This window comes from Gallinula chloropus (genome assembly GCF_964237585.1).
Source record: "Gallinula chloropus genome assembly, chromosome: 3".
NCBI classification, from domain to species: Eukaryota; Metazoa; Chordata; class Aves; order Gruiformes; family Rallidae; genus Gallinula; species Gallinula chloropus.
Window position 1 is genome coordinate 57,832,002 of NC_140087.1, and position 16,620 is coordinate 57,848,621.

Sequence of the window (16,620 nt, forward strand, 5' to 3'; positions counted from 1 at the left end):
CATCCTCCTTGGCAGAGTGGTCCTTCTCTTCAGATAGTTCCCTCACCGCTTCCTCTTTCACTCCATGAAGACAAACCTTCTTGTCCTTCCAAGACCATGTCTGCTCTTGGCATCTTCCTGTTTTTAATCACAGAATGTTAGGCGTTGGAAGGGACCTCAAAAGATCTAGTCCAACCCCCGTGCCAAAACAGGATCACCTAGATTAGGTCACACAGAAATGCATCCAGGTGGGTCTCCAGAGAAGGAGACAACTAACTTTGCCACTTTTCTGTCCACACATTGAGAAGTGCAGTCAATTACCTTTGTTTGTTAGTGGTCTGTATGTAATATACAGCTGTGTTCAAAAATCGAAAATAAGTTTTTAATGACTGAGCCTGGCTTCATGAAAATCTATTTACTAGCTTCCAAATTGAAAAGTTACCTTCTGTCAGCTGGCCTGGAGCACTACCTTGTACGTGTGCTCTTCAACCCAAAACCTCAGGGGAAAATACTTTGCTCTCCTGTTCCAGCTGAAAATGAAGCACACCAGTATGAATAGTTACTGCACATCAGGTGCACAGCAGTAATTTATTAATATGCACTTTCTGACCCATAAACCTAATTTAACCTGGTTCATCTTTGATTCTGAGAGCAGACATAACAGTTAGGTCATTGTTCACAACTGTGTTCTTGAAGGCATTTGTTTTAGCCAGCTAATTCAGGTTTCTGTGCTGCCAAGTCTGCTCTTTCACCACTTTGATAACAGTATCCTTAACACAGCCACGAATTTGTTTATTTAGGCAGTTGGTGATTGCTTGGTTTGGAACACTTGCTTTTGGGTATCAGTAGAGATGTTTAAACTTCAGATTGAAGTCGAAGGTGTACTTTGCATAAGATAAAACATTCTTTGAGTCTGGTTCATAGGTATACTCCTAACTTAAATAAGAACGTACATGGAATATTAAGAATTCAATATGCTTGTTTAAGGTGATGTTCCCTCCACGAGTGCAGCATTCAGAGTAGGCACAAACCATTTGAGACCCCACCTGGAGTACTGTGGCCAGCTCTGGGGTCTCCAATACAGAAAAGACATCAAAGTGTTGGAGTGTGTCCAGAGGAGGGCCACAGGGATGATCATGAGGCTGGAGCACCTCTCCTATGAAGACAGGCTGTGAGAGAGTTGGGCTTGTTCAGCCTGGAGAAGAGAAGGCTCCAGGGAGACCTAATTGCAGCCTACCAATAATTAAAGGGGTCCTACAGGAAGGCGGGGGGGGGTGTGATGACACACTGTTTATCAGGGAGTGTAGTGATAAGACAAGGGGCAGTGGCTTCAAACAGAAGGAGGGTAGGTTTAGATTAGATGTTAGGAATGAATTCTTTACTATGAGAGTGGTGAGGCACTGGAACAGGTTGCCTGGAGAGGCTGTGGAAGCCCCATCCCTGGCAGTGTTCAAGGCCAGGTTGGATGAGACTTTGGGCAACCTGGTCTGCTGAAGGGGGACCTTGCCCACTGCAGGGGGGTTGGCATTACATGATCTTTGAGGTCCCTTCCAACCCAAACCATTCTGTGATTTGATGTGCGATTACAGGCTTTGCACATAGATCCTCACTCATATCTGAAAACGCTTTCCAATAAATAAAGAGAAGGGTTTGAGTAGCTTGCCTCTTTATAGGCAAAACCCCTGATGTTAATTGTGTAAAATTCATTAAATCTGCACGTGGGATTAGTTTGGCCCCTAACTTTTTTAGGATGTTGCTAAGGGATCACATGCAGTTCTCATTAAAAGAACAAAAAAGAGAACAGACAGGATTATTTTATCAATCTGGTATGCTAAAAACAACACCAACAGACCACAGTATTTCAGTGTCATTCACCAAGGACAGCCAGAGCACAAATTAATTTTTCTTAATAGCTGAAACTCAGGATGTTCTTGGTGGCACCGCAATGAAAAAATAACTTGTGTAGCTTCTTTTTAAGCAATATATTCTCTGTGTTTACCAGGGAAACTAACAGCAACATACAGTCTGGCTTTGGTGGTGGTAGAAGAACTTAAATTACCAGACCAGCAACTTTTCCTTTGGAGAGAATGCCAGCTATAATGCAGGGTGAGCTGGTCTTATTGAATGGGCAATTCAAGGGGACTGTGCACATGGTAATTACTCCAAGAAGATCTCAACAGCACCAAGTAGGCAAGCAGATGCGCTGTAACTAGATGTTTGTATTTCTGTGCGGGTGTTCCTGCGCTTCCAGGAACTCAGCAAGGATTACTTGGTAGTGTGGGCTTCATCATTATATTTTTAAATGCTTTCCTTTAAATGTAGGTCTGCTGGCTGTGATGTTCGCTGATGTGCTGGTTTTGTATTACGTGGTTAAAAACGCTACGGACAGAGTTTAATAATTAAATCCATTATTAATGTCTCCTCAAGAAGACAGGAGGAAGGCTGTGCATGCTGATTCGGCGCTACAGATGTGGCCTCTGGGGGAAATTAAAATATAAAGGCTGCCTTCTAAACAAATGTAACCCCCCCCAAAACCTCAGTCTTTAGAATACTGCAGAATTTGGAAGCTTGCGACCGAAACAGTGGGAGACTTCATCTTTTAATCAGCTGCTCATTGTGTGTGCAGGTGTGATTTCTGTAAGATTTGTCACTTCCTGAGTGAGAAATGATCATTTTACAAATCTCTCTGCAGATAAATGCGGTCAGGCCAAGGCCAGCTTTGACTGGTTCATCAGCAAAGGATTAACGTAGAGTTGACTGTGTCAAGACTCAGGCATCACAGAAGATGCACTTCTTGGTGCATTTAGAAAGATATTTTAGCTCATACAGTTGCAGGTCACATATCAGAGGAATCTGGCCACCAGAAGAAAAAATACTGGGCAGAGGTTTGCCATCCTTCAAGGAGGAGTAAGCTGAAAGTTGATAGAGGAAGATTATACTTTAAACCTAAAATTTAGTTGCCTGTCTGTGACTGGAGACCTAGAATTATGGAAGACAAAGGCAGACTGGGGTGCTCAGAATAGGAAATTGCATAGATGTCCCACAGTACCAGCTGCCATTAGGACATTTTGGCCTTTTAATGCAGGTTCTTCTCTGCATTTACACTAGAGCTAAAGGTGGAATTCCAGCCTCAATTGTATGTAACACATTGACTCCTTAGAAATGTTTTTAAAGTTCAGAAATACAAGAATTGTGTTGTAGAAAGGCTTTTCCAATAGCAACCTCTGCATTAGCTAGAACATGTTGTTTAGGAAACTGGTCAATCTGTTGGAAGCAAAAACTGTACGTAATATTGGTGGCTAGAAAGTTGGAGAGTTGGGGTTTAACTTCAACACCAGCAAGCTGATTTATTTTCTGCTAGTTAAAATATAAAATTTGATAGGAGTTTCTGGGGTGGGGTGTTTTTGACAATAATGTGTTATTTAAAGAGAGTAGGGTGGTGTTTAGCTATTACAGGTTGCATTTTTTTCTTTTAATATGGGGTGGTTCTTAAAATACCATTGGTATTTTTAATCCTTTGAAAAGATTTTCCTTCCAGGATTTTTAGGGTTTTTTGGCCTTTCTGAAGGCTCCAGAACCATTACAGTAAGAGTGACTTTTTCATGAAAGACCAGAGAAGGAGTAAGCAGTCCGTTTCATTAACTGATCGCTTCGGAAACTGAAATGAGAAGAGTCTCACAAGTTGTAAGGACGGTCCTCATTCACACAGCAGCTATGAATTGGCCTTTGAAAGAGTTGCCCTTGTAACCTTGCCAGCAGTGGTTTCTTTGCCATGACACTTAAGAGCATGTCATGAACTTTTTGGGGAAAATACAGGGATTTGTAAGCAGCTTTGTAAGTTGTATAATTTTGACTGGAATTCTACGTTAGCTTGCTTTGTGAGCCAAATCTTGCCATCAGTTTTTTAAAGATTGAGGCTGAGAGTAACCAATTTAAGTGGCTAGATTAGAAGTAGCTAACAGTCATCTAAACGCTCTACGCTGGAAAAAGGTTGGCTGACATTCTGTAGTGGTGCACTGTTTTACTGTGATGAAAACTGTGATGTACATATTGCATATTACTAGGAGGAAATTCTGGTTAGTTTGTTATTTAATAAGGTTATATTCTAGTTTGATAGATGAGATTAGCTTCCATTCATGAAGCAGCACTGGCTGAAAGACTTGAAATCTTTCATACTCTTCTAGGAGCTTGCAGACCTCAAAAGACAGACAATTTCTGGGACCTTCTACAAAAGATTTGGTTTAGGTATCCCTAAGATAGCTAACTACAGTAAGATGTCTATAGCTAAAGTAATTCCCAAGAGGAATTAGGGGGTTTTATTTAATAGGCATTGATTGGCACGTTGCATTTGAAATTTGTTTAATACTCATTGAGAAATTGAGCAAATATGCTTTGATTTCTATGTCCTTTAATGTTTAGTAAATATTGTAAGTTGCTGTATATTTATAGGGCTTGTTCTGCTAGTAGTTTTTCAACATCTGTTTCCTAATGAGAAATATGAGCAAAATAAACTACCTCTTTGGAAAACACTGACTTTTTATTGACTAGAATAACCAAAAACTGATGCTATAAACATTAACACAGACAGCTTTGATTCCATAATGTTGCTGTTGTTGTTTGTCTCTAAGTGACGTGATGCTCTTTTTGGAAAAAGAGGAATGATCTGGGAAAAAATACTTGTCTTTGGGTTTTGTTTTTTTTTTTAAGTCATCTGACAGTGTCATTGAAAATTGGGGGGTTGAGAAGAGAATGAGAATCTGCAAAAATTCTGCATCAAAATTCTGTGTTGCTTGCTCTCCATAAAGGTTTGTTAGCATACTCATTTATATATAGAAACTGGAACAGTTACAAATGGTGTCCTGTAATAAGTAGAAATGATGTTTAAGGGCCCCTGCAGACCTCAGTGGTTGGAGGGGTGAGAGCTTGTATATTTAGTTTGTTTAAATCTTTTTCCCAGTGATCTGGCAGAATTGAGGCCAAATGTGTGAACTTTCCATGTTCTTTGCTCCTTGTTCTTTCCTTTGGAAGAGGAGGTAATTTGCTCTGTAATTAATCAATGTTGATCTTCTTTAAAATAAACAGTAATGGAAGGGAAACTGAGTTTTGGAAGTTAAGCCATGTGTTCCTGATAGAGCTGGAGCGGCGTGTGTGAGCAGGGTGCACAGGAGGTCTGTGACCACATAGTGCTGATTTCTGCCGTGAACGCCAGCTCGGTTTGCATCAGATCTGCCATCCAAAATAAGCAAACCAACGACTCCCTTAAATTCAGCATGACTTAGCTATAGAAGGTGAACCAAACTTTTAAAACATAGTATTTGCCCAGCTCCAACCTGTCAGAGTCTAGGATTGATTTCATGGTACGTAGACCTAAGCTGCAATCAGTGGTACTTAAAGGCAGAACAGGAATCAAAGCTGTCCCAGCGCTACTGTCGGTAGCCAAAGCCAGCTGGAGCAAAGCTCAGCGTTGCACGTGGAGCTTCTGAACCTGCCCGGTCTGATTTACATCTGCAGGGAGAGAATACCTCCTGACGGGTACGCTTCCCGATCCTCCTACCAGGCAGTTCCTGGTTGGAAACAAATAGCTTATTGTTACTCTGTTCATTTAATATTTTGTAAGCGCTTAGTCTGGGCCTCTTCAAAGGCATTTGAACCAGGAGCCTGTGAACTTAAAAGGACTATTTAGTTCCATTAACCTTTCTCTCTTAAAAAAAAAAAAAAATCCTGAAATCCTGGTTTCTTAATGGCTAACAAAAGGTTTCCTCCTTCAGAGGAAAGAGACTCCAACTCTTTTCTAATTTCATATTCACACACCCGAATTGCAAATGAAATTACAAAGAAATCTGACTTCCCTACTCCTGATTACTTGTTCAGCATTAATTATAAGAAATTGGCTAGGTTTGGAAGGCTTTATTTTCAGGTTCTAATCCAGAAATCTGCTATAAAGTGTCAGTATCAATGGTATGGAAGCTGGCACCTGTGTTTCCAGGTTTCCCTGTCGTTCAACCATGCCAGACGAAATAAAAACAGCTAAAAAAGACATTTTCTTTTTCCCCCAGACTGAAGGTACAGGTAAGCTGGCACTTTGGGCAGTTAAAATATCTGTAGTCCCTTCAACTTCTGTGACTTGTGTTCTTTCAGTCACTGTGTATCTTCTATGGAGTTTTGTGATGACCGAGTAGGGACAGGGCAGCTCCTCCTTTGTTGTTATTTTGTCCTCCTCGATTAAATTAGAAATGGATTTCCTCTGGTCCTTGTTCTTTCTAAGCAGTAATCCTTTCCAGTCCTGCTTGTGCTTGTAAAGGTCGGAGGTGTCTTCTTCCCCCTCAGCCTGGCAGTTCCAGTCAGTGATGATGCCTGCCTTTCACATATTACTGAGGACAGACAGCCTTTGACTTCTCTTCTTGAAATACTCTGCAATGTTGGTTGTTGGTGAAATTCAACTTGGTGATTGTCTATGAGCTGATTTTTACTTCCACCTGGACAGCCAACCTCCAAGTAGGGTATCATGAAGGAGTGCTAGAAACAGTGAGATGAGCCTTTAACTGCAGTGAGGTTCCTGGAGCAGGCTGGCAATAAACTCTGTATCCAACAAGAAATAAAAACAAACAAGATGAACTTCTAAAAATTATGTTTTAAAGCATCTGGCCATAGGTGGCCATTGGGTCTTTGGTAGCAGCAGCTTGACTTCAGAGATCTGCTGTCATTATACCAACCTGCTTGCTAATATAGACAAAACATTAGTCATCCATCTCTAGCTCTATCCTCTTCAGAGTCACATACAGTTTTATCATCTGCAGAGAGGATCTGATGGGTTTGTTTCCATTAATGTCCAGGTTGGAAGGGAAATGAAGTAATTTCTGGGTTTTGGACAAAAAAAAGGAATGCTGTTCCAGATGCCTGGAGCTCCCACCCTTGCTACTGCTGTGACTTTCTTGTTTGGAGACAAATTTCCTCAAAGCTTGTTTATGAGAACACTGCTTTATTTTGGGTATCTGTGTTAAAAAAGAAACATCTTGTACTCTTCCCACTCTCATTGTTAAAAGTTCTGCACGAACAGGTCATCTTAAATACTGTGCAGTGCCTCATTTGAAATATCCAACATGTGATTTTTGGCTGTCAGGTCTGTTATGCAGATCACAGTTCGATTGTCTTCAGGGCTGAGCTTTCTGCTACAGCCCGAACAACACTGAAATTTCTTGGTTTTGGAAAACTGAATTTCCTGTTGTGTCCGTCTGGCACATAGGGCTGAGAATTCACTAACATCACCAGAGCAATGGAGCCAGCCAAGAACAAGAGTTTGGCGTGTTTTATTCTAGAAGAGCCTCATTTCAAAATCAAAACATGCATATGCCTGTGCTCAGAATGAAGTGGTAAATGCTTCAAAGCTGGAGTGGAACAAAAAACCCCATGTCAGTATTGCTTCTGTCACTTCTTCACTAAAGGTTGCGTCAAACATTTTTTTTTCCCAGGGCACAGTTTGTACGTTGGAAATTTTCTTTCCAGTCTTCTTTTTTTTCAAGGGAGCTGAAGTGCAGGAGGCCCATGATGTTCCTCATCTCAACTGAAATCCATCAAGGCTGCTTTTGTCCTTTTATAATACTTGTGAGCAGCCTCTCATTTTCCTTTTCTGCTAAGCCTTTGACTAATCTGTCACTCTGGTTTCTCATGGGTTGAATACATAACCCTGGGAGTATTTCTTGATGGTGTTTTCATACAGATCCATGAAGAACAACTTGGGCAACAACTAGATGCCCAAGAAACAGAAGAGACATTTGCTTAGGGTGGATAGAAATGAATTCATCTTACTACAGCTTTTCAAAAATAGGCCATATTGAAATTGCTTTAGCTTCTCCTTGTATCAGTTCTCATTGCCATGCATCTTCTCAGCAGGCAGGCTTTTAACTCTTGCACTTAAAGCAAGTGCTAAGAGGCAGGCATGGGGACATTTTAGGTGGTTCGTGACTACTTCTCTAGCAAGAAAGTGTCTAAAGTGGTTCTGTTGAAGTAACAGGAGAAAAAAACCTTTTCAGAAAGAGATCCTGGTAGCACATAGTCTGCTGTGTGCTATTTGGATGGCTAACGTTGTAGGCCATAAAACAAAGCATAAATAATTTAGGCTTATTACATAGTTTATTACAGAAGGTGAGAACAGTGTTTCTGGTAAAACTTGTTTTTAGCAGGATCATGGGCTAACCCTCCATAGGCAAATACAGCTGCCAAACTTCTATGCAGGAACCTCAGGCCTTTTATTTTTATGCCATGATCACATATCTTATTTTGAAAAAAGTTTTTTCCTTGAATTTTAGAGATGTTACAGACTTGAGAATGCTTGTTGGAACATTTTTAATTAATTTTTTGAAAGTGTTTCAAACGTCAAGATAAGCATACAAAGAAAGTGCCAGATAAAATAAAAATAAAATACCAAACAGAATTAGTCATACTTCTTGTGCTGCTTGATGCTAAAAGCTTTTGGTTTAGTGAAAGTCCCATTGGACTAACCAGAATAATTTCTGTGTTTTGAACTGGATTTCCTGTTTGTTCACATATTAAGTTATATTTTAAGAAAAATTTTCCTGGCCAAAGAAGCACAGTGATAACAATATAAAGAAAAATGAAGATGTTAACCTAAGTTTACTTTTCTAATTTGAGAAAAAAATGTCTGCCACTTGTGACTTGAAGAGGTAGAGCAGGAGGTGGCTTATTATCAATTCACATTACACACACAAAATCCCCAAAATTCCTATCTGGAAAATGCAAAGAATATAGTTTTAAAACCACACATGCCTGTGTGCTCTTCATCAGAGCAGTGAGAGCACTATGGCACCTAAAAGGAGGTAGCTGTGGGGAATTTTCCAAGAACTCTTATTTTAAGAATAAGACTGAAAGATTTATTTTTGTTGGTGCATTTAGTTACACACATTCTATGTAAAAAACACAAAGACCTCCCAGTTGCCAGGACAAGCTGATTCATCCAGTAATAATGAAACATGTGAACTGCAATGTGGTGGAATGGATGGTGCTGCCATTCTCTAGGAAGACTGTCGTTCAGAATGGAACAGGAAGTGAAGCTTAGATAACCTGGCCTGATTGTTTTGTAGACACAGTCTGATTTCATTGGTAATTGATCTTTGTTAATTAATTAAAATAGACATGCCAATCTGGTGTGTTTCACTGCTGTTTCTGAGCGTGGATGTTATAAGGATTTAATCTTAAGTAATTTGAATTTTCTAGGCCCAATCCTTGTTTGGTGACCAGAGCTGCCTATCTTGATGTCCTTGTGATGCTGAGTACTCACCTGGGGAATTTTCAAAAGCAGGGTAAGTCTGTTCTATAAATTGGATGGGAACTCTGTGGGAAAACCACTGAGCTCTGTTGAATCCGGAGAAACAATAATATATTACTTGTACCCATGGTATTTACTGAATGGTGGAGTCCTTTAGGTGCTTTGTGTAAAAGGACCCTTTATTCTGCCTCTGTAGCACTAGTTCTGGGGGCTGTTGATAAGAAGAATGAGGTACAGCTCCACGTCAAACTTGAAGCAATGATCGTGCAGTATTCCTTATCCTAGAATTGTGTAACAAGAAGAAAAGATCTCCTCTGGTGTTCCATAATGTTTTTCTGATCCAAGGTTGTAAATACAACCGAAATCCAAACCCCAGTATATATTGTTGCTTTAACCTTTCCTGAAAACCAGAGGTGTTCCCTCATGAGACACCTGAAAGTGTTGGAGAAGCAGTGTTTTCTCATCCTTAGAAACTGTTTAAGAAATAGCTCTGAGAGCTTCTTTAAGTTTCTCAGTTTGTATTGATTCTTTATCACTGTGAAGTTTTTGAAGGACCAGTCAGAACCATCAGTGGTTTTAATGAGGCAGAGTGTTGTTTGCAACAATACAAAGCATACTGTAAGCAATAAGGAGAACGCAGGAACGGAGGAAGGGATACCCTTTAGAGTGTGACCATGTATAGGCAACTTTCAGTCAGCTGTAAGTAGCTTCTTCGTGGGTCTGTTTTGTCCATTGTGTATGAACAAGGTAGTAACAAATTACCTGTCAGTCCAGGAAGGACATTTTAATTCCATGATTTGCTGCTTGTAAACATACAGTTCAGGTAGTGGTAGTTGTCAGGAAAATGTGGTGGTGATGAACACATCTGAAATCAACTTCTTCAGATAGCGTGATGCTGAATCTGGCTCTTACAAACAAAGCATAAACATAGAGAATATGTGACAGCTGGTTCCACTGTACCAGAGGAAGACAGTTAGGGTTCTCAGGAACTCTAGGAGATTGGTCTGATCTTTCATGTCCTCTGAAGAGTCATTCCTTTCTCATGGGTCCCCCATGTCAAGATGTACTGCTCAGTGAAGGATGTTTCCAGGTGATGTGGCACCATAGGTCTCATTCTGTTGGGTACTGACCACTGCTGGTGGCTAGGTAAGGGCTGCTGCTACATGGGGAGCAGTGTCTATGTAAAGCAGTTTCAATAAAGCACGTCTCCAAGCATAAGTGGTTTCCTGGCTCAAATGTTTGATTTGGGTCAGCTGTACCTACCATCAGTAATTCTTATATTGCAGTGTATGTTTACTTCTTTTCGTCATTTATACAAAATAAAGTTTTTTAAATCCTGATATTCCATTGGCCTTAGTGATTGTCCTTTGAAATACATTGAAAAGTCTGACTGTGTACCACATCTACAAAATAAAAATAATCCCCAAGCCCCCTTCAGCCATATTTGGGCTTGTTACCCTTTTTTTTGAGTACTCCTTTTTTTAAAAAGGTAGATCCTCTTTGGAATCTTTTTTTTTAAATCATGATTCTCAGCCTTTATGCATGTCCTTTGCAGGACCAGTCGTTCCAGTCTGTCAGTATTCTCTTCATATGAAGTTTTTTTCCTCTGCTCCTGAGTATTCTCATTCTCCCTTTAACTTTTTTTTTCTTTTTCTGAAGGAACTGCCAGCATTCCAGGTGAGGGCTCCTCATTTGCATAATTAGTGGGAATTACATTTCTTTTATTCGTCTTTTTCCTATTTCAGTTATCTTTGGGCTTTTTGTCTCTTGTGGTTTTTAAACAACTGTTGCACGCAGAGGCTTTTATTGACTTCTCCACACCAGGAAACTCCCCTCCTTTTTTTTTTTTTTTTTTTTTTTTTTAAATGCCCATGACTTGTGATCAGCCCTCAGAGCCTGGGGGACTGGTCTACTGACTCTAGTGAATTTGTTTATTTTTTTCAAACCTCCTGTGAACTGCTCCAAACCTGGCTGCTGTGAGGTACAGGTTCTGTAGGAAGAAAGCAATGACTTTCACAGATTCTCTCTTGGATAGTTTGTTAGTATTATCTTGCTTAAATGTTATATATTTTTATATATATATATAAAATTATATATTGCAGGCAACATCTACAGAGAGTAGAAACTTAGATTGGTAATGGAGTTTGAAAAGTTACATTAGGGAAATTTTTATATTTCACAGGCAGCAGCCCATCTGAAATGAAGGAGTAATATGTTTATATTAAATAGAACTTGAGCGTCCCATGGCACAGTAAGAGAAGGACCAAACTCAGCAGTTAAAAATGGATGTTCTGAGTCTCACATGTAAATGTTATGTAAGGAATACTCATTAACTGAGGCTTTAGACTTTGCTGAGATTAAATATCTTACTCATATACGTGTATCTCTGGTTATGAGCCAGTTTTTCTCTGTTTTAATCTCGATTTGTAAAGTTGTTTCAATGAATAAAGGGTGAAGGACAAATCCAAATAAAACTGTTTCTTGATGTGTTTATCTAAGAGGCCCCAGGAAGTGCTGTATATGAGTTCCAGGCCACGGGCTGAAACTGATTTTCATCAACAGAAATGGGAATGCAATGTAATGAGCCTGCAACTGGTTAAAATCAGACCACTTCTAATTGATTATGCCTGTCTAAAGGGGCTACAATTACAAAGAGACTTTCAGAGCACAACCCTGCCTAGGCCTTTCCTACATTACGATTATTTTCTGTAAGTGATTTGTTGCCTTCAATTAATAAGATCTGTCTCTCAGAGTGCAGGACAGCCCTCCGGGAATTTACTTCACAAATTCAAAACAATTTAAAATGTCGGATAAGGAGGGCTGGGAGTAATGGATGCCAAAAGCATCTTGTCCAACTGGAAATTTGTTGCTGGCCAAACGATGCTTATTTATCTTCAAACAAACAAACAAAAAAAAACCCTGTAGTTATTCTGATTTGCTGGTTTGGATGTAAGCATTGCATGATTCACGTCACTGGGAAAATGCAGTTTCCTTTCCTTGGGTTGATAGGCAGAATCTTGTGCATTTTTTCCAGCTTCTGATGTGCCCAAGGGTCTTCTGATGTGCAGAGACAAGACATAATGTCGAGACTATGTAAACTTACAACTTTCTGAGTTATCAGTTGTGGTTGGAACTCAGAGGAAAAAAAAGCAACTGGAGCCTTTAAAAAAAAAAAAAAAGTTAAAATATATAAATACCAATAATGGTCTTGTCTTCATTGAGAGCAAATAAAAGTTCTTAACAGCTCTGGGTTTATTTAATGAGCTAATGTCTATTGTCAGTATTAATAATTATTAATAGTATCTAGTGAATTTGTCCTTGCAGACCTCTTGGATATATTGTCTTCACAGTTATCGTTTTTATAGACTTGAAATCACAGACGTCCGGGGCCTTTTCTGTGTAATGAGTAGAACAACGCAGTCCTCTGGCAGAGGATTTTCTGGCACTTGTACTCTGCTAAAAGGCAGTTAAATTACTCCTCCAGAAGTAAACCAGCACCAAAGTGGGTGGTGTAGGAATGGGAGGAAGTTCATGAACTTCACACCTCAAGCATTACCGGAGGAAGCGAATAGCACTTGTAGGCATCTTTGGAGGAGAAAATTGGCTCTGAGTCCAGGTGAGGATGTGTCCAGCCTTAGCTGTGTTTGTAATTATTTGTAAATTCACAAGCCTTGGTCAGCAGGAATTAGGAGGAGAGGTCTCTCAAGCTGTAGTGCTACAGATCCACAGGTGTGTCTGAGATGATGTGTTTTTCTCTGTGCACAGAGATGGGCTTTGCAAGTGACAGAATACCAGACTACAGACAGGCTATGCTGTGATATAGTGATTCAGCAGAGATAAGATTCCCGTGTTGAATAGGTGGAATTTTGACAGGACCCGTCATAGACATTCCTGCTTTCAGTTCTTCTCCTGGATAGTGGTGTCTGAAGCTAAGGAGTAAGATGAGAGTATTGTGATCCTGTGGTCCTGGTGGCACAGGAACCAGAGCAGTGTATTGCAGTGAAAGCTCGTATCTCTGATGCTTTGTCTCACTGTAACAGGTAAAGAATGACACAAGACCACAGGTGGTCACATTTTCTTCCTTGCTATTGTCTCAGAACAGTTTTCTGACAGTATTTTGTCCATTCATGAAGGGAAAAATGGATGCAACTTGCTGAAATATACTTGACTAATAAAATGTTTTACAACTTGCTAAAATATACTTGACTAGTAAAATATTTTACCCATGATTGTGCATGGTATGTGTCAATAAAGTGCTGTGCTGAGTCCATGAAGACCATCAATATGGGTGAAATAGGATACAGAGCAGATGTCCAGGAAAAGGTGAAAGAAAATCTGAATTGCTCTTTTATCCTTTATGTGCACTGTCTGTCAATCCCCTGGATGGGTTGGCCTGTTGCTGAGTATATAGTGCCTTCAAAATTCAAGGCTGATGAGAAGGAGAATGCATTTAAACAGGATGTCAAATAGGATGAATGTGTGATTTAGGAGAAGTTGCCACTTGAAGTCTAACCACGTGTTTTTCCTTTCCACATTTGAAGTGGAAGAATTTGTGAAAGTTCTTGAGATTAACCAAACTCCACTGTTGTGATCATCTCTGGGAACAGTTACTCAGTATTTACATAATTAATCTTGTTCATAAATAGAATGTTTTGATAGCAAAATGGAGCAGCCAGTATCTGCTCTCACAAAGAGTATTCTTTTCTTCAGTTTTCCCAAAACAGACTTCCATTTTCTTACTATCCACCACACAGCTAAAGTTTTGTAGCTCTAGCTTAGGTAAGAGTCTTAAATTCTGCTTGTCAACAACAGAAACAGTTGCAGAAAATACTGTGCATTGTGCATGTGTGTCTGAGGTCAGAAACATGGGGAAGAACTTTTACACAGTCAGGGTAACAGAACCCTGGGACAGGCTGCCCAGGGGGGGTGTGCAGTCTCCATCTCTGGAGATATTCATCACCCGTCTGGACACCTACCTGTGCAATCTGTCCTAGGGAACCTGCTTTGGCAGGGGGGTTGGACCTGATGATCTCTCGAGGTCCCTTCCAACACCTATGATTCTGTGATTCTGTAACTACCTACAACTGGCAGCTGATTTTGTCCTTTTTGTATGCTCACAAACATGACAAAATACTGTGGTTTAAATTGCATACATTGCAAATACCTTTCACTTAGTTATATTTGTGCCTTTTAATTAGAAATTATAAAATGTTTTGGTGGAAAAGCTATGCATTATCAAGCTTCTAGTTGCTTTGCAATGAAAGCACAAATCGGTTTTTAAGATGGAATCTCTTAAATGCTTTGCCTGAACGGTATTATTTGTGGGACTTCTAAATAACCTTTGAAGGCTGCACACGCTTCTTTTCTGTATTGTACTTCCTACTCTAGTTACTTGGAAAATAATCTAAATTGTAACTAAACCAAGTTTTTCTTCATGCTAACTTAAAAAATGATAATGTTTAAATGGTAAAAATTTGGCAGCAATAACTAGGTTGGTTATTTTAGCCATACTTTAATTTTCTTTTCCTAGATCCCTAAGAAGTGTGGCCAAGTATTTGTTTAAACAAAAACACTGGCAGCTTATTAATGCATGTTTTGGTTATTTCTTCTAATTAGCTTAAACTTAAGAAATTACTTCCAAACAAATTGAGAGCGATTTTTGATAGCTATGTCAGCAATGATGCAAACTTTGCGTGCCAGTATATTGACTGTTGTGCTTGCATCGTGTAGTTATTTTGACTCTCAGAAAGTAAAGATTTAAAGCATTTATAGAACCCTCTAAGTGGCCTGCATCCACTGATGTTAAATTAGACAAGTCAGAAGGAGTTGGAGCAGGATACCCGATACTGTTAATTCAGTGTTGACCTAAGAATAAGGAAGTTGAGCCCCGGGTTGTCCGGAGTGCCTGCGACCTGCACAGACAGTGTACCACGCTGGCTGCAGATCAAGTGAGGGATGCACTGTGTCAGGGTGGCCCAGAGACAGCGTCGGGGAAGACAGCAGGCTTGCTAGTGGCCTATCTCTCTTCTCCCAAGACTTAGGCTCTGGTAACATCCTCCTCTTCCCATGAGACAGGAAAAGTTACTCATGCTGAGGGGAACTTAATAATCACATTCTCAAAACACAGCAGCCTTGATGATAGGGGTACAGGCTGCCCTAAACCAAGAAGCAGTTATGGGAAGGTACTTGGGAGTAACGGAACATGTTAGAGACCAACCATAATAAGATGGTCAAAACAGCAGGTGTGCAGATGCTTTTAGGCATCAGAGGTAAACTAATGATATTTAGCTATAAGATATGTTTATCAGAACTCGTTATAATTAGTAACCAATCAGTGTGATGTGAACAGTGTGTGTAACCAATTAGCAGTTTTTTAGCTTGCAGTAGGTGTGATTTCACCCAATAAAACGGCTTCACCTAAAATTCATACCAAATTGCATGTTGCTCATTGCTGGTCGCCACAAGACAGCGCAAAAGGGAGTGTAGGACAGAAAGAGAAAGCCAATGTTCCAAGGCTGACAGGAGTAGGTGCTGGGAGAAAGGAGATGGAGGTGTGCAAAGCCAGTGGGGAATGTCAGAGGCAGAACTTGACACAGATGCAGGAGGAGAAAAGTAGAAATGTTTTCACAGGGATTGTGTAGGTGCAGTGAAAGGCACAGGGCTGTGGAGTGTAGAGCATGATGGTGCTGTCCAGTAGAGAATATGGGAAGGTGTTACAGGACATCAGGGACTACAGGGTGAAGACAGAGACCACTCCTCCTGAAATCTTGTTTCAGGTTCTCTTTAGATTCCACCACATACCACTGACTGACTTGCACTGTCTCCATCGGGTTTTATGGTTTTCTTTGAGTGCAAACAAAGTGGAAAACTTGGTGCTGTGCCAGAGAAAAACTAAGAAAAACAGCAGTCTCCATGTGCACATTAAGAGCTTGCTTCCCCCTTTTCTTTTCCTGTGAAAACTTTCCCTTATACTATACAAAATGCAGTGGGATACTTGTCTTCATCAGTATAGTATCGGTGGATTCTGTTATTCACACTTCCACTGTGAGCACTGATGCTTGGTCTCTGGAGTTGCAGATGTCTTTAAAGGAAAAGATACTATTTAAATATATGGCATTTTCCCATTATCTTAGTTCCACGTTGTAATAAAAGATGCTTTTCTGTTCTCTTTGGAGATTTTTTTCCCATATGCTAGTGACTTTGCCTAATATACTTTTAATAAAAGGGAAAAGTATGAAAAAAAAATACTTTTCCTTAGTATTTGTCTAGGAAAATCTCTTCCTGGCACTGATTACCCTTCAGCCTTCTCTCTGTTCATAAGATATCTTTAGATACCCTTGGATAGATGATTCTGGTCC

General features: G+C 40.0%; 1 protein-coding gene across 1 annotated transcript in view; it reads left to right on the forward strand.

Annotated features, from left to right (window-relative positions):
• THADA (THADA armadillo repeat containing) overlaps window positions 1-16,620 on the forward strand; it is a gene marked incomplete at its 5' end in the record, with an annotated part of 160,269 nt that overhangs the window by 102,150 nt on the left and 41,499 nt on the right. Inside the window, one exon of the mRNA XM_084260975.1 lies at window positions 9,211-9,296. Within this exon, the coding sequence (XP_084117101.1) occupies window positions 9,211-9,296 (86 nt within the window). The remainder of the gene's footprint in view (window positions 1-9,210; window positions 9,297-16,620) is intronic.